This window comes from Gambusia affinis, linkage group LG02 (genome assembly GCF_019740435.1).
Source record: "Gambusia affinis linkage group LG02, SWU_Gaff_1.0, whole genome shotgun sequence".
Taxonomy (NCBI): Eukaryota; Metazoa; Chordata; class Actinopteri; order Cyprinodontiformes; family Poeciliidae; genus Gambusia; species Gambusia affinis.
Window position 1 is genome coordinate 3,201,639 of NC_057869.1, and position 18,775 is coordinate 3,220,413.

Genomic DNA, 18,775 nt, shown 5'->3' on the forward strand with positions numbered 1-18,775 from the left:
TGGTTCTGGTTCTGTTCTGCACCCTGAGAACCAAAAATGGAAGCAGAATTCAGCTTCTATGCACCACAAATCTGGAACAAACTTCCAGAAAATTGCAAAACAAATGAAACACTGAGTGCCTTTAAATCTAGACTAAAAACCCACCAGTTTAGTTAATTTTGACCAATAATAACTGGAACATTGATCAACATGTCTGATATGTGGCATATGGTGATATATGATTGTACTGCACAAAATGTGTGTCTCTGGTTTCAAAATTTGTCACTTTATGAAGTTTTTACAACCATTTATATATATTCTTATATTGTAAATCACTTTGAATTGCCATGTTTCTGCAACATGCCATACAAATAAACCATTGATCCATTGATCATACATCTCTAAAACTGGACAACCAGACTCCCTCTTTATATCATCCATTTGGTTAATCATCTTCCAGACTTTCCCTACTAGGCTGATCTTCCTGCTCTTAAACACGCCTTAACGCTGAGTTGATCCAGCGTCTGCTGAAGGTGAAAGCTGATTGGCTGCAGCCTCTCTGCACTGACACGTGATTTACAGGAAAGAGCTCAACCTGTTTCTGTTTTCAGGAACTGAAACTCACACAGTCACTGTGACTGAGAGCAGAAATGGAGCAGGATCAGCTCGACCGAGAAACTTTCTCCTGTTTGATCTGCCTGGATCTACTGAAGGATCCGGTGACTACTTCCTGTGGACACAGCTACTGTATGAACTGTATTAAAACCCACTGGGATGAAGAGGAACAGAAGAGAGAAGAGAGAGAGAGGATCTACAGCTGCCCTCAGTGCAGGGAAACATTCATACCGAGGCCTGTGCTAAAGAAGAACACCATGATAGCAGCTTTAGTGGAGCAGCTGAAGAAGACTGGACTCCAAGCTGCTCCTGCTGACCACTGCTATGCTGGACATGGAGATGTGGCCTGTGATGTCTGCACTGGAAGAAAACTGAAAGCCATCAAGACCTGCTTAGTCTGTCTGGCCTCTTTCTGTGAGAAACACCTTCAACCTCATTATGATTCAGCTGCTTTTAAGAAACACAAGCTGGTGGAGCCGTCCAAGAACCTCCAGGACAACATCTGCTCTAAGCATGATAAGTTATTGGAGATATTCTGCCGCACTGATCAGAAGTGTATCTGTTATCTCTGCACCATGGATGAACATAAAGGTCATGACACAGTCTCTGCTGCAGCAGAAAGGACTGAGAGGCAGAGAGAGCTGGAGGAGAGACGAGGAAACATCCAGCAGAGAATCCAGGACGGAGAGAAAGATGTGAAGCTGCTTCAACAGGAGGTGGAGGCCATCAATCACTCTGCTGATAAAGCAGAGGAGGACAGTGAGAAGATCTTCACTGAGATGATCCGTCTCCTCCAGAAAAGAAGCTCTGAGGTGAAGCAGCAGATCAGATCCCAGCAGGAAACTGAAGTGAGTCGAGTCAAAGATGTTCAGGAGAAGCTGGAGCAGGAGATCACTGAGCTGAAGAGGAAAGACGCTGAGCTGGAGCAGCTCTCACACACAGAAGATCACAGCCAGTTTCTCCTCAACTACCCCTCACTGCCAGCACTCAGTGAGTCTACACACTCATCCAGGATCAACATCCGTCCTCTGAGACACTTTGAGGACGTGACAGCAGCTGTGTCAGAGCTCAGAGATAAACTACAAGACGTCTTGAGAGACTCATGGACAAACATCTCACTGATGGTATCTGAGGTGGATGTTCTACTGTCAGGACCAGAACCAAAGAGCAGAGCTGGGTTCTTAAGATATTCATGTGAAATCACTTTGGATCCAAACACAGTACACACAAGGTTGTTACTATCAGAGGAGAACAGGAAGGTGACACTGATGGATCAACGTCAGTCCTATTCTAGTCACCCAGACAAATTCACTGGATCTTATCAGGTTCTGAGTAGAGAAAGTCTGACTGGACGTTGTTACTGGGAGGTGGAGAGGTGTGGGATAGTTGATGTAGCAGTCGCATACAAGACTATCAGCAGAGCAGGAGGTAAGAAGGAATGTGGATTTGGATTTAATGACAAATCTTGGGCATTAGTGTGTCAACAAAACAGGTTTGGATCTCGTCACAACAACATCTGGACCCCCATCTCAGGTCCTGATTCCTCCAGAGTCGGCGTGTACCTGGATCACAGAGCAGGTATTCTGTCCTTCTACAGCGTCTCTGAAACCATGACTCTCCTCCACAGAGTCCAGACCAGATTCACTGAACCGCTACTGGCTGGAGTTTGGGTTAGTTACATTGAGGACTCAGCAGAGTTCTGTAAACTCTTATAGATTTTCACTCTTTTCTCTGATTGTTGGTCAGGTTAATGCTTCTGATGTCTTTGCTCTTCTGTTCTGGTTTCTCATGATGTTCTTGTTAAAATCTGTTAATATTGAAGTGAACTGAAGTTGCTTTTTTTCTTTATTTTGATCCAAATAAGAAACTGAATCTAACATCAATTTAGAACTGATGCTGTTTCCTTCTCAGTTCTTTAGGGGGTTGAATACTTTTGCACAAAGTATTTTTAATTTTTTTTTATTTGTAAAAGTTTTGAATTATGGATAATTTTCTATCCACTTCACACTTGTATACAACACTGTGTTGGTCTTTCACATTAAATTCCAATCAAATATATTTATGTTTGTGGTTGTAATGTGACAATTCAGAATGCTGCTGCTGGAGTTCTGACTAAAACCAGGACCTCTATTCTCTGAGCAGGTATTCTGTCCTTCTACAGCATCTCTGAAACCATGACTCTCCTCCACACAGTCCAGACCAGATTCACTGAACCGATACTGGCTGGAGTTTGGGTTGGTTACACAATAAGAGACTCTGCAGAGTTCTGCAAACCCAATTAAATTTTCTCTCTGATTGTTGTTCAGGGTTCATAGTTCTGATGTTTCTTTTGTTCTGTTCTTTATTTTTCTTATTTTAAATGTAGTTCTCTGTGATACAGGAGGCATAAAGGAAATCCCAGCTGATGTTTTCTATCATTCTGATATGACAGAAATTTCTTCACATGAAAATCTGAGCTTCTTTGGGTTCTAATAGTTTTGTTTCAATATTTATATTGATGTATTTGGATGTTCTGGTTTCACTTCCTTTGTTCTTCAGAACAAATGTTCTTGATTAAATCAATTGATACTGACGTGAACTGAAGTTGCTTCTGTTTACTGTGATATGAAGAAGAAACATAATATAACAGAAATCATAAATATTTTCATGTCACCCTGCAGTGATATTCCCTCCCCGAATTGAAATACTATTGCAAATTTGATAATATTTAATAATTTATCTGTACACACTACTGGCTCCAGCATTGTATGACCTGATTATCAAAACCATTTTTTATTGTTCCAAGTCTCAAAACAATTTCCAAGTTCAGTTCATTAAGACAATCAGTAACATTTAATTAAGACTACTCAGTCTGAAAGAGAAAAAGTGCAAATGATTCACTGGGATGTGTATTTTTAGACTTGTGCAGTAAGATTTTTAAACTTGTAAAACTGTAAATATTACTAGTCAGCTTCTTTAGCCTATTGTTTTCACAAAATATGTAGTTTAACATTTACTGTGCAAATTCTGCAACAATACGGTTTATATTTCAGCTTGTCAGAAGAGATTAAAAGTGACATTTTGCATTAACAGTATGAAGGGGGGCTTTGTCTATTTCATGGCCTTTTTCTGCAAACCAGTTACTTGCTTCTGATAGAGTACGCCCACAGTAAGTTTTTTGGTTTGTGTTTTAAATACAAATAAAGCTGTACAAGAATAAAGTCAGAATTTTATGATACACTGCACTAAAATGAGGAATACTGAGGGTCTTGTAAAGTTATAGTTAGTATTGGTTTTACACATAATACTCAATATTTTAACATATCAAAATCAAATAATCAGCTGTTGGACTTTGAAACAATAGTTTAATCAAGTTTTTATTTCAAATACAAATTAGACTTCCTGAGTCCTTTTTCTTATTAAAATGACTTTTTACTCAACTTTCTTTCAATGTAACAACTTTCTTCAATCAATACTATAACTATTCCGCTCATATGACTTTGTTCTCGTAATATTATGACTACACTTTGTTTGTTATTACGCAATAGCCAGCCCCGCCCTCTCTTAATGTGTAATCTAAAATACAGAGATTACACATTAAGCAATCATTATTAATCAACACACAAGGCTGTGGCAGTCTCCTAGGCATTTTGTGATCTGTTTTTCTGCATGAACCTGGACAGATCTCACATTCTCATACCAGATTTCTTGACAACTTGTATTTGGAAAAATAAACAAAACGCTCTCTTAGCTGGCCATAAAACTCTGTCATACTTGTTTTATTGAGCTCTGCTGCAGTTTTTCTTTTCACGGTCAAATTTCTCCATCTCTCCTCTATGGCGTTACATCATAGAGGAGAGATCAGCGCTTGTATCCTCACCATGTTTACAACAGTGCTGTGTAGGCTAGCTCTACTGTCTTGAACATGCAGCCTATTGACTAATTTGAACACTGCTGCTACCTAGTGACCGGAGGCTTGTTTATCAGTTAAGCACGAATAAAGACAATTATTCGTGCACCTCACCACGCCTCCCTGGGGAGCCCAGCCCACACATAATTCTTTCTCAATGCACCCCTTTGAAAGCGCAAAGTCAGGTTATATCATGGATCTGAACAAGCAGAGCTAACATGGCGAATTTTAAACTTGATTCCTAATTGATGAAAAATTGTGCAGAGACATAATTCCTCACAGGTGTTAATGTAAATATCCATACAGGTCAGCCTGTGTCCAGTTTGACTGACTCTAAAATACTGTTAGTATATAAATCACTGAGCTGCTTAGCACCACAATACATTAAAGATCTGCTGCTGTTGTATCAACCTTCCAGACCTTTCAGGGTTTCTGGTTCTGGTTCTGGTCTGAATCCAGAACCAGAACCAAACATGAAGAAGCAGCGTTCAGCTTCTTTGCACCGCAAATCTGGAATAAACTTGGAGAAAACTGCAAAACAGTCGAAACAGAGTTCCTTTAAATCTAGACTAAAAACTCAGCTGTTTGGAGTTGCTATTGATACATAATCAATTAAACATTAATCAACAATCTGATGTCTATTGATGATTTTGATGGTGGCAATTGACAAAATGTCAATTGCCACCATTGACATGAGTTATGAGTTTTTTAAAAAACAAATTATGATAAAAAGCAATTAGAAATGCTTTTGGGTTTAAATTAGCTAATTGTTCACCGTTACGTTAGATAAGCTAATAGCAGCGGCAGCTAATCTACATCAACAATCACTTATTAAAAACGCAAAAATAAACATAATGCCTGAAAACATAAAACTGTAACAGACTGAAAGTTTGGCTCTTTGCGTGGGAAATGTTTGCGTGTTTTTTGGTTGATGAATCCTGATACATTAGTGGAGCTGTTGTCAGTCAGTTGCTATGACAACAAATCTGTGTAGCAGTGCTGACACAGAGTGAGAAAAAAAATGATTTGAATATTTGAGTTTTTCAACAGTTTTTCTTTATGTTTCCCATTGCTGTGGTGCACTGCACTAAATTAATACCTACATCTCCAGGTTTCATGTTCTACCGCAGCAACGCGGCTATCCATCATGTAAAAGAATCGGATTAAACATTAACATCCAACGATTCAGTACGAATAAACTTGACTTTACTGAAGGTAAAGTCAGGGCTTGGTCTGGCAAACAATATAAAGATGAAAATATACATCTTTTCTACAAGTGTCCGAACCTACAGACAGACAATCATGCACAGTGACAGATTCACAGTCTTTCCTGTAAAAACAAAACAAAAAACAATAAAATACACCCCTAGCATCCTGGAGACAACTCGAGGGGGGTAAACAGGATAAAAACGGAGCCAAAGAGCTTTTTGTGTCGCCTCTCTGACTGGGTCGGCTGCCACCAACACTCCAGTCTCTCCTCCTGAGTCCTATATGTGGTCCTCTTACTGTTGGTGCTATGTATAGGGCTTCATGAAGACCATCTAAAATAGATGCCCAGCTAACATTTCAAGTTCCAGTCCCTAAATATTAGCTATTTTCTCTAAATACAGTCCGCCACAAAGGATGCCTTACAAGGGAACGGACGGTTGGTATGCGCTGCTGTGGCTCGGACTAAAGCTGGTTGGTTAGATCTGAGTTTCTCAAACTTTGATGACCACTTAACTTGAAATTCCCCCGCAATAACATAACATCTTAATACCATCTTTAAACTCGTTTATTATTGATTTCTTTGTTTATGCATGCTGTTTTGTAAATGTGACTGGCCACAACAAAACCTTGAACAAGTCTACTTTGGGCAATTTGGGCTATTTAAAGATTTTGAAAGTGTGGAGTCTTAACTTTCCGATGATGTCAAACACATAATTTAAAAAGAAGTCGAGTTGTATGAATTCATATCATTTTAAGGCTACTTGTAGTAAGGATGCACAATATATCAGCACCAACATCAGTATTGGCCAATAGTCATTTTTTAACATATTGGTATCGGCCCGATAAATAAAACTGGGTCAATATGAAGAATCAACATTTAGTTTTTCTGGTGGAGTTTTTTCCCTATAGGGAAATATATATAATATCAGTAGGTACCAGTTATCGACCGTAACAGTGGGATATCAATTCGGATATCGGATATCAATTTCAGTGCCTTCCTAATTTGTCATTCAGAAGCATAATTTAAAAAAATAGACTTGATTTGATTTAGCAGAAACAAAAATCCTCTTCTGCAGTATTAAAAATTAACTACCCATTACTATCAATATTTTGTTTATCTGCCAATTCAATCATTTTTAACTAAGTAAAAATAACAATAGCTGTTAACAGACAATTGTAAACAAGTCGTAAAAACAAAGAACAGTTCTCACCAACTGAGACTTGTTAACGGCATGAAGTCCTTCAAAAGAATCGAATCGCTCATGAACATCACATCAGAAATGACTTAACTTCCTTCGATCATGTAAGTAACATGCAAGTGTTATATATAAATAATCCTGGGGTTATTTTCTTTCCACCGAAATCTTCATTTTTTTATTTTGAGTGACCTGGTTTTAAGCCACTTATCCATTATTATTTTTAAACACAATTCTGTGGTAAACTAAATGTACGTGTCGCAATTTGAGCTCATGTCACAGCAAATAAACAGTTGTTTACGTGCAGTACCTTGTGGACCGCTAGGGGGCACCACAGTTTGAGAAAGACTAATCTAGAAGATGTGATGGGACAATAATCCAACACAATGCTGATAGATCAATCAGATACTGGGTATTTTCCAACAATCATTGGTGAAAGTATCTGAAAAATACTTTATCCTAGTTCCTAGTTGTTTTCTGCTCGCCATCCAAACCAACGGGCCAAACTCCAGTTTATCAGTTGTGAAATCCTGAGGTTTTCGTCCGGGTCCGAGGCGGCAAGAAGCCCAGAATCCAAGAGTGAGTCGGGTTTTAAATGCACATTTATTTATAAACCCCCTCAGCTGTTTCTTTCATCTTCCAGAAAAAGAAAGGAAAAAAATCCACAGAGCCCTTGCATTCATGTCTGGAAATATCCTGCGCTGACGGTAGTTATGCTGAATTTCAACAGCCCTTCCCTGCCGGCTTGTCGTCTTCATGTGGACGCCATGTAGCTGTTGTGTGGGTTTGTCGAGGGAGCCGCTGGTCTGAACTGTCCAGAGTGTGTTTACTGTGCCGACTATTTCAGTTTGGTGTTTTGTTTAAACTCCAGGAAGTTTCAAACCACTGGAAGTGACTAAAAATAAGTGGAGTTGGGTAGTAATTAGTTACATTTACTCAATTACATTTACTTGCGTAAGCTTTTTTGGGGAAGAAAAATTATTTATAGAAGTATTTTTACTACACTGTACTTTTTATGAGGCATCACTACTCTTCCTTGAGTAACATTTCTGGATTCTCAAAAATGTTTTAACCAAAAATTCACAGACACACACCTGCAGTTTTTGTTAGTTTCATAAGTTTTATATTTAAAGAAACTGATCTGTAAAAAAATTGTTTTGCTGGATGTAGTTTTTTAAAAATAATAATTTTGATCCTTAAAATACCAAAACTTTTGGTCAGTCTGACCATGTAATTTTTAAATATTAAATGTTTGATAATTTGATCAGTTGCTCAGAACTTGAGTAAACTTTTGGATTACTATGTTTTACTTTTAGTTGGAAAAGAAATATGTTAAAGTAATGTATGACTATGGAATATTAATCAAGAAGCAAATTCAATAAACTATACTTTACCTGTTTCAATGTGAGCACTAAAATATACAGTAATGAAAAAATGTGAGAAACAAAATTATACCCACAATCAGGTATTATATTTTGTCCAGAACCAGCTAGATTAGTCAAAATTATCAAAACACATTCTGTTGTAATTAATTTAATATAAAATGAATGTTATCCTCCCACTCCGCCTCTCTCCCGGAACGTTAGCTGGAGATATGCACCAGCACCTCCCTACCCTGCTAGAGACAAGGGTGTTAGAAAATGGATGGATGGATGTTATTGTCCCAACAAAAAAAGACACAAATCACAAATACCTGACACGTAGGAATTAATAAACCATTTGCAGTTTGGCTAGTTTTTCTTCAAAGACAAAAATTTTGTTTGTAAAAAAAGAAGTAAAAAGAACAGGCAGTTTTAGATAAAGCAGTGAAATATGCAGAATGTTATCTGCTGTCAAATAAATAAAATGTTAGGAATTTAGGTTCTCTCATTATTATTACAAGACTTTAAACACACCATTTTGTAAATGGGTTTATTAGATTATAATAAGTTAATAAACAGTCCAGTGAACTGTTGTCAGTATTTTCAGTCAATAATCAGCTTTAAAAATTTTGATAATCGAAGGCAGTGACTAAAATTAGCAGAAAAATTGCTAATTTGTCAGCATTATGTAAAGTATTCTAAAGAAATGCAGCCTGGGAAATTCTACAACTACCGGCCGCCATTTTGAAAACATTTTATTTCCTTATGCTGATTCGCTGAATCCCCAAAAGCAGAAATAAGGGAGTTAGCTTCTGCAGCAGGGATGCTCATCAATCGACTAACGGTTAATGGATGAGCAGCCATTTTCTTAAAAACCTGAGTTTTCTCTTGTATCACGACCATCTTTACGTAACACAAAAGGCAACATTTTTCATAATATCCTACATTTCAGAAAAAATTATTACATCTTAATATTATTTTGTGTCAGTTGTATTAAACGCGGAGTGACTAAACTGAAAGTTGTGGTTTCCGCACGTTATAAAATATAACAGGAACCTCTTAGGTTGAGAATAGAAAAATAAAAGACGAAAGGAATAAAACATTGAATTCCTGATTAACAGAGATACAGTAGTCAGTGGTTGCGCATGTAGAAATGTTAAAACTGGATTAACTCACAGCAGCTCACAAAATCAAACGTTATAATCGTCTTACTTTTTTCTGCGTTGTTAGCTTCGCTTTCCTGCCATCGCATGCTCACCTTCGACGCACATCAGTAGATTTTGGTTGAAAAGTTGAAGCTTTCCCGAAACTTCCGAGTTTGTTGAGTGTTTATATTTCAAAACAGAACCACTTAAAGTGGATTTTACATCCCGAACCGGATGTAAAATGTTCTATTCGAACCGTTTCTTTCTCTTATCCGGTGATAGCGCCACCATCTTTGTTTCTAGAAAGATGTGGCTCGGATTAAGAATGACCAGCGGCGTCCTCTGCTGGACGGCAATAAAACTACAACACTACAAGAAGATCTAAGATTCTAAGTGGACGTTGTTAGTTAACAATCATCCATTCATTTTATGTACACCCTTGTCCCTATGAAGGGTCGGGAGGGGTGCTGGTGACTATCTCAAACTCCATGCACATGCAGAAAGACCCCGGGCCGGGAATCGAACCCAGGACCTTCTTGCTCTACCAACTGCCCCACTGTGCAGCCCCCTTAGTTAACAGTCAACTGGAACTCATTTCAACCTAATAAACCATTGATCAATAATTAACCACAAGTTGATTCATTGTTTACGTCCTTACACTACAAAAATACAAAATCTTACCTGGTATTTCTGTCTAATTTCTAGTGCAAATATCTTATACTTGAATTGAAACAAAAACTAACTTATAAGTAACTTTTCAGCAAAACATAGGAGTTTGTTTTAAGTCAGTGATTAAAACAATAATATAATTAATATTGATTAAAAAGTTCTAGTTATTTCACTTATAACAAGATATTTTCCATATTAAGTTGCAAAAAAACTTTTAATCAATATTGAACACTTAATGACTTAAAACAAGGGCATTTAATGTGCGACCTGGGGGCAATCTGTGGCCCTTAGACAGATTTTTTTGCGGCACCCAACTGCCAGTAGAACTAATACTTTTTCATTACTATCAAGGAGTTACTTACTAAAAATCAAGCCCTATATTCTGCTGAAAAGTTCCTTGTCTTATTTCAAGCATACTGATGAATTTGCACTAGAAATGAGACAAAAATACTTGGTATAAAGTTCTGTTTTTACAGTGTATTAATAATTTTTTATGTATATTTGGTGTTTCAACTATTAAAACAGGCAATCATAGCAGGATTTTAGCAACTAGCAGGCGGTTCTGTTGAAAGCATGACTTTACTTACTAGTGTTGCTTCCTCCACCAGTTCCAACAGTGTTGATGGTCGTCGGCACCGAGGATGATGGGTAAAGTAGGAGATGTCCGTTCTCACAGCCCTGCTGCTGGTGCCAGCCTCCGCCGATCCCCGAGTCCCGGGAGTTCTGCCAGCCGTTGAGGCGGTCGTCGGAGCCGTAGCGCTGGTGGTGGTGGTGGTGCAGGTTGTACAGGTTCCCCGACGACGAAGAGTTCGTGCAAGACGAGGATCCCGACGAGGCGAGGGTGGACGGAGGCGTGGACTGGTGGTGGTGATGGTGGGGGCCGGGGGCGGGAGGCGGCCTCTCCAGGGAGTCGCCCCGTGCGGCGGCCCTCTCCTCCAGGTGGTTCAGCCAGAGCGCCAGGGCGGAGCGGTCCTCCAGGGAGGTGGCCGGGTGGATGAGGGCATAGGACAGCAGCTGGCGGGACTCCTCCAGATGGTGGCCGTGCTCGATGGTGTGCGCCAGGATGCGCGGCAGCAGGCGCATGTACTCGCTCTTCGCCTCTGTGTTGCCCGGTTTGAGCAGAGGGAGGTGGGTGAGGACCAGAGAGATGATCCGCTCCTTAGGCTCACTTTGCCACTGATTGATCAGAGCTGTGACAAACAAAGAAACAAACACTATAAGCTTCATGAAGCAGTGCTAAAAATACACAACAAAGTTATGTTTCAAGAAGGATTCAGTTGCCTTGGTCATTTCTGTATTGAGTCAAAAATAACAGCAATTATTTGGGTTATTTAACCTGATATATTTCAAAGTTTTACCACGTTATTCATTAATTTATAAATGCGACTAAAGATTTAATTTATTTCAAATTAAATCTCTAGTTAGACTTAAAATAGAAGAACGCACCATGATGTCAAAAGTATTCAGCTTACTGTACACATATTTAACTTCAAAACTAAATATTTTCCAGAATATTTAGAGTTAAATATTAACTTGCTACCTAGCTTTTTAGCTTATAAACTGAAACTGGCCTGCTAACTAAATATTTGGCTTAGAGCTAAATATTAAAATTTCTATCTAGATATTTAGTTTATGAACTGAATGTTTAGCCTGCTAACTAAATATTCTGTTTAGAAAACTAAATATTGTATTTTCTGACTAAATATTTAGTTTGGAACTTAATATATAGTTTAAAATTGAATATTTAGCTTGGTAACAAAAATATTTTGGAGCTAAATATTTAACTTGCCTACTAAATATTTAGCTGACAAACTAAATATTTAACATGGAAGAAAGTTTCAATTTAATAGCTATAATTTGGGTTCTTTAGCCTGCGTATTTAGCTAATATGTGATAAAATATTTTTAAGTTGAAGATTCCAGAAACTCTTGAAGTGTTGAGTAGCAACTAGCACGATGCGACTCGTTGCCTTCATCAGGATGACGACCCTTTGGTGCTTCCATATGTTTAGAGAAGCCCAGACGGGAAATAATAACTCCCATTTGGAGATGTGATTCATCGATGTAATTAGTAAACACCTGCACAGCTTTAAATAGAAGACCTCACTATGATGTCAGGCCTACAGTCACCGATCCATTTAGATGTTTGGGTAAACACCGAGGTCCAGAAGGCTGGGCTGAACATAACCTGGAGGTCATGGAGCTCTATTGTTGTCTGTGAGCCGCTAGGATCCATTCCTGCCGCCTTGGGCCACAGCTATAGTTACCAGCAGGTCAGGTCGGCAGCTTCAGTCAGCCGAACAAATAAAGACAGGACATAAGAGGAAGCAGGAACACTTCACATCCTGCAGAAAGACACCAGCTGTAAGCCGGACCTCAGGGCTCTGGCCTTCATATCCAACAGTCAGAGTTGGACCCAGACCCAGTTCTGGGTACAATGTCTGGGTATGGTGAAATACTGATACTTCGACATAGGGTTAGGGTTAGGGGGTTACTCAAGTAAAAAGCAGCCAAGATATTATTCAAGAAAGAGTAAAAAAAAAGTATTCAGTAAAAAGTCTACTTAAGGACTTAAGACCAAATTATCAATCAATTAATATTTAAAGGTTTCATCATCAGATGGACTAAAATATAAAGTTAAGTGGAAATTTTGTTATTTCAAGGACCAAAATGACAATAATTCTTATAAGTAACAAAAAATAACAAAATCAAACAAAATTAATTTTTCCAAATCAGTTTCTTACAAAATTTTTTTTATTACTTTAACAAAAACAACAGGTGTGTGTCTGTGTGTTTGGATAAAACATTCAGTGGGGAGAGAATCCAGATATTTTACTCAACAGTAGAAATACTTCATAATAAAAGTACTTTTCACTACAATTCACTTATAAAAAGACATTTTCCCATGTTCAAATTTACTAAAGTAATGTTCTGTTACTGCATGGTAAACAATAAAATGTTTCTTTTCTTATTTTAAAAAAGGAAATGGCTTTTTTTTTTAAATATTAAAATGTTTTAATATTTTAATATGTTTCTAATGTTGTATGAAAATGTTTACATGTTTAGATAAAAAAATATCTGTAGCATGTACCAATTTTTTATCAGATTAATTGAGTAATCGTCAGAAAGATTGATAGAATAATCGATTGCTAAAATAATCATTAGGGGCTGAAATAATTAATCACATTAATCATAGCGAATAGATGATTGTAATAATTGTCAACTAATTCAGTAATCAATTAATCGTTAACAGGAATAGACGGGTAGATGGCCATTTGCTGTAAAACAACATATTCAGAGCAGTAATTAATCAAATACTGTACAAAATATAGATACATTTTGAATTTTACATAAAAAAAAACAAAAAACTTTTGTCTGTGAATATGTTTTATCAAAAACTCCTCAGTGGCAGTTTTAGCTTCCACTGTTTCAAATTCACCAAAGGAAAGCTGTGTTATTCCATTTCAGGCAATAAAATGATTATTTTCTTACTTATAAAAAGGACTTAACATATTTTAATGCATTTCTAATGTATTGTGTGTAGAAAAATTTAAGTGGTTAAATTAAGAATCTGTAGTATGTAAATTTTTAAAATTTGATTAATCGTTATAATAATCGATTAATCGGTGTTAGTTTCAATGAGTAGCATCAAGAGTACTTTTGTTTTTCAGAGCTAAAAAACACATTTGAATATTTATTTTAACTCAATATTTATTCTGCGTGGAAATTTTTTCACATCTTGGTTTTGTGATCTGAACTGTCAAAAAGACAAGAGCAACACTCACTGGAAAAAAGGAGCAAAGCTTTAGAGCTTGAGGTTGGATCCAAAAAAGAAAAAAGAAAGCTCTCCTGTCATAGAGCAGAGCAGACCCAGAGGCCCACATCTAGGAATGATGTAATACTGCGGGCCAGGAAGCAGGAAAAGATGAGGTAGAGATAAGTAACAAAATATGGAATGGAAATAAATGGAATGAATTAAGCAGCAAGACGTGTAAACGGATCCAGGGAGTCACTGCGCCGCGCTCCAAGGGTGACGCAATCCCTCATTCCTCTGAGTGAAGCAATCCTGGGCCTATCTCGGAGCAGCAGTCGGTCCATGAATGAAACTCACGGTTGGAAAATACCAATTTGTTGCAGAGAAAGTGTAAAATAGAAAAACTAACTTCAAATGTCGAGAATAGGTGAAATGTAGCTGCTAAAAGTTTCTATATCATCAAATCTGAGCTTCACAGCAATGAAAAAGGAATGTGATCCCACATAGTTTGTGTTTAAAACAGGAATCTTATCTAAACAGGTCTGGGTTACATACCAGGGCTGAAACGATTCACTGGATTAACTGTGATTAATCGATTATTGAAATAATCAGCAACTAACTTAGTAGTTGAATTCTATTCTATTCTAGTCGATTAATCGCTAACTGGTGTATAAAAAAGGCAATTTTCTGCAATTTGCTAAAAACACAGTCATAGAAGTAATTAAGCCAAAATGTACAAAAATGTATATATTTTACATTTAAGATGATGAACATGCTGAGCTTTTCACATATTTATGTTAAAAGTATTTTTAGCTGCAGATGCATCCTTTGCTACAAATGACAAAGCGTTTACTGCAGGAATGCTGTGTTGTACTTTAAGCAATACCATGTTTATTTCCTTATTTAAAAAAGGAATTAAATCATTGTTTATTTGCATCTTCTAATATATTTCTAACATTTTATAAAAGGTAGGTAAGTGAAATACCTCCAGAATGTGCCAATTTTTTAATCTGATTAATCAAATAATCAGTAGAATAATCAATTACTAAAATAATCATTAGCTGCATCCTTAGTATGTAATACTTAAAAAGCTTTTACAATGTCAGGACAAATCAGTTTCAGAAATAAATAGTAAAGATTTCCATAAAAGACTGTGGTATTTATTTAAAAAAATAATAAAATCACATTTCTATTAACCACTGATCTGAAACCCTCCAGCTGTTTCAAGTTTATATCTGAGAGCATCAAGGATTAAAATGACCTAACAGACCACACACTGCAAAAACACAAAATCTCACCAAGAGTTTTTGTCTAGTGCAAATATCTTAGTACACTTTAAAGTAGAGAAAACTAACATATTTTTCTACAAGATGTAGGAGCTTATTTTATGTCAATAATTCCTTAATATTGATGAAAACGTTTTAGTCCCATTGGCATATTTACAACAAGACAGTTTCTCATGTCCAAAAAACTGGAAATTCATCAATAAGTAAGAAGAAAATGGATAAAAAACATAAACTTGAAGCTCAAGATGATACTTTATGCCTTTTTGACTGGATTTATAAGGGTTAAAAAGGTCACTAAGTCAAAGTGGAGCGGTTCACCTCACACTGACCATAAACCAGCTTTCATCACTCAGAGGAGTCACAGTTCAAACCTAACACAGGTTAAAGGTCAACAGCTAACAGAAACATGTGCTATGTTTTCACATATGGATTTGGTTCTAATCAGTTCGGTTACAACAGTGGACAAATCTGGAGCATCACTTTAACACATTCAACAACTGCTATTAAAGGTGACACACTATGCTTCCTTGAACAGTTTGGGATAGGTCTGAGGGTGAAACAGAACATGTTTATTACATATTTTGCACAAAAATCATTCTTAGATAATGAGATTTTAGTTTTCTCAGTTCAGAATGAGGTGTTTTAGGGCGTCCTGTCACTTTAAATCCAAATAAGCTGCTGATGGCCACGACCCCCAAACTCAATGTTTTCACTCACACGTGAAATATATGTGCTATAATACAACTGTACATATTTGAAAAGCAGAACTGGAGCCTCCTGCACAATCTGCAAGAATGCAGCAAGTGGTTTCTGGATGGTACACAGAAAAATTAACCGTTTGATTGCTGAGTCATATTTGATTAATTAGAGGGCACCGTTACCTAGCAACCCGAGTTCAGCCAACCCCGGTCACCTAGCAACTCAAGCAGAACTCCAGCACATTTGGTCAACTGGTCTTACCGCTGGATGCGCTACATGCAGCAAAAAGACAAAGTCCTATCAAGTATTTTTGGTTTAGTTTTAGTGCAAATATCTTAGTACACTTGAAAGAACACTTACAGCACTGTTAGGACAAATCTAACTCACAAGTAAGTTTTTAGAAAAATATTGTTAAAAAGTTTTGTTTTATCAAATAAAACGAGCACCTTTTATCGATCAAAACATATTACTTCTACTGGCAGATTATTTCACTTATAACGCAGCATTTTTCCCATGTTATAAGAGAAATAATCTCTCAGTGAAGCAAGTACCATTTCCTAAAAGCACTTTGAATTGCCTTGTTGCTGAAAATATGCTGTATTAAAAAAATTACCTCACCTAATTACCTTAATTTCCTCAATATTTAGGAATTAGTGACTTAAAACAAACTCATACTCACTGACAAGAGCACTTGAAATTAAACCAAACTAAGATATTTGCACAAGAAACAAATAGACAAAAATACTTTGCAGTGTTAAAACCAACTGACCAAAGTTCCGCTTGGGTTGCTAGGTAACCAGCTGGGCATTGCTGGGGTTGCTAGGTAACAGAAGGGTACTAGTCAAATATGACTTAATGTTCTGGAGGACATTTTCCAGACAAGAAAAAAAACATTAATTTGTTACCTAAAAAAACAACACCTGGGCATGAATGTGAATGTTTCATCCTGCTCTTTCTTCATCCAACAATACAGAATGGACGGTTAAAGCAGTATTATTGCTTATTTTAAACGTTACTCTAGAAGTAGGGCAACATAAACGCAATCCCCTTAGTGCACTCTCTGTCTGTGTCGCACATAAATCTATCCCCCTGGGAACTTAACCTGCGTCAGTGAATTTTGCCAAACAGGTCCCGTTTAACACGAATAAAAATCACAATTCAAATCCAGAACTTCAGGCTAGCGACAGGTAAACAGTAGAAGGTGAATCACACCAGATTCACTGAGCGGAACCACTGAAAGAACCAGTGAAACCTCAGACAGGGAGTCATCTGTTGAGGGGCTGACACAGCAGCTCCCCGCTGGCGCAGAGAGCACGCCACCCTGGCCGACCGCTGCCCTTTGACGCCATCAGTGGCACCGAAACAAGAGTGGCGCATTCAACACAGCTCTGCCGCCCTGTGACTAATCCCTCCTCGGTTTCCCTGGGGTCAAACCCGCCACCTTTTGCGCCACAAGCTGGCCGTCTGAAAGCGCAACACAAACAGAAAGCAGGCAGACAGATGGGAAAGTCGTCTGAGTCACTCCAGCCGAGGAGGTCGAGCGTCCTGGTGTTCAGGAGACCATGGATGGATGGATTTCAGCGATGGAAGTTTTGTTCTGGTCTATTTTGGTGAAAATGGAGCTTGATTTACTGTTCCAACTAGATTCTAGCTCTGAACTGTGGATCATCACAAATAAAAACTAGATCTTGAATACAAGTGGACGTTGTATTCAGGATACAGTTCTACCTCTTTCTTAAGGTAGAACTGATGTTCTTAATATATTAGGATTTTTTGTCTAGTTTCTAGTGAAAATATCTTATTACACTTGAAATAAGAGAAAACTAACTTGCAAATAACTTTTCAGCAAGATATAGGAGCCTGTTTTAAGTAAATAATTTCTTAATTTTGATTAAGAAAGTCTAGTTCCACTGGCAGTTTATATCACTTAACACAATTAATGTCTGCTTTATTTTATTTATGCAATTATTTATTAATGAATCTATTTTTACCTTCTTTAGAAATTATTCATTGATCTATAAATACAGTTTTATTACTAATCATATCTTAGTTATGTTTCTGTCCTTATAACTTTTGTTTGATTTACTAATATTTTATTTATTTAGTCTGATAGCAAAGACTAAATAAATACAACACTTTTCAATGAGCCAAAGGAGATTGTTACTGCCCCCCCCCTTGAGGACTTTTTTAGAGCCGCCCCTGCTGCATCATCTTCCTGCAGTAACTGACAAAACGAGTGATTTAAAGCAGTTATGAGAGATTTCCTCATCTGGATGAGATTTATCGTAATCTATATCGGCTTACTAAAAAATAGTCGTCCATCTTTCAGCCAGGAACGGTAACAAAAGCGAGTGAAAATCTCATTAAATAGTGGAGATCAAATTAAATCTCCAAGTAACCCGAGACTGTTGCAAACACATTTAACCCTGACCCGGTCCGCTTGTCCTTTCATTTCGGACTCTGATCACGAGAAACAAGGGACAGCGGTGGAAACAATGTGATTGTTTGAGCTCGTTTGTTACACAATGATGCAAACAAAAACAAACCCGAATGGACACCGAAACACACACACACACACACACACACACACACACGCACACACACACACACACACACACACACACACACACACACACAAGCCAAAGTGGTGGAGACACATGATTCCGCTCATGCTAAATATAGACGAGTCGACGGCGTGCAAAGCCACAACAAGGCAGACTGCGCTACAGATAAGACAGCGGTTAGAGCCTGGACAATGACGCAGCAGCTTTACGTCCGACTCTGTGATCCACACTCAAATATCCTCGCCTGATTTGGCTTATGGGACATTCTTCCCTCACATTACAGCTTATATCTATCTAAAAATCACCCTCATATCTCTGTCTGCAAAGCTAGCCTTTCTCATGTTGAGTCAACATCGTATTTGACACAGATCAGCAAAGAGCGCAAAAACTGAGACTATACCAACTGTAAA

The 18,775-nt window shown here is 37.6% G+C and overlaps 2 protein-coding genes across 2 annotated transcripts in view; one reads left to right on the top strand and one right to left on the bottom strand.

Moving 5' to 3' along the window:
- Window positions 1-18,775, bottom strand: part of samd4a (sterile alpha motif domain containing 4A) — a 59,958-nt gene that overhangs the window by 20,637 nt on the left and 20,546 nt on the right. The window contains exon 3 of the mRNA XM_044141438.1: window positions 10,651-11,253. Coding sequence (XP_043997373.1) covers window positions 10,651-11,253 — 603 coding nt within the window. The remainder of the gene's footprint in view (window positions 1-10,650; window positions 11,254-18,775) is intronic.
- LOC122845260 (tripartite motif-containing protein 16-like) lies at window positions 606-3,166 on the top strand. Its single transcript, XM_044141464.1, has one exon. It carries the CDS (start codon window positions 630-632, stop codon window positions 2,307-2,309), a length of 1,680 nt encoding a protein of 559 aa, XP_043997399.1. The 5' UTR covers window positions 606-629; the 3' UTR covers window positions 2,310-3,166.

Excerpts from the sequence above, each read along its gene's own strand:
- LOC122845260 (XM_044141464.1), top strand. The coding sequence starts at position 630 with ATGGAGCAGGATCAGCTCGACCGAGAAACTTTCTCCTGTTTGATCTGC.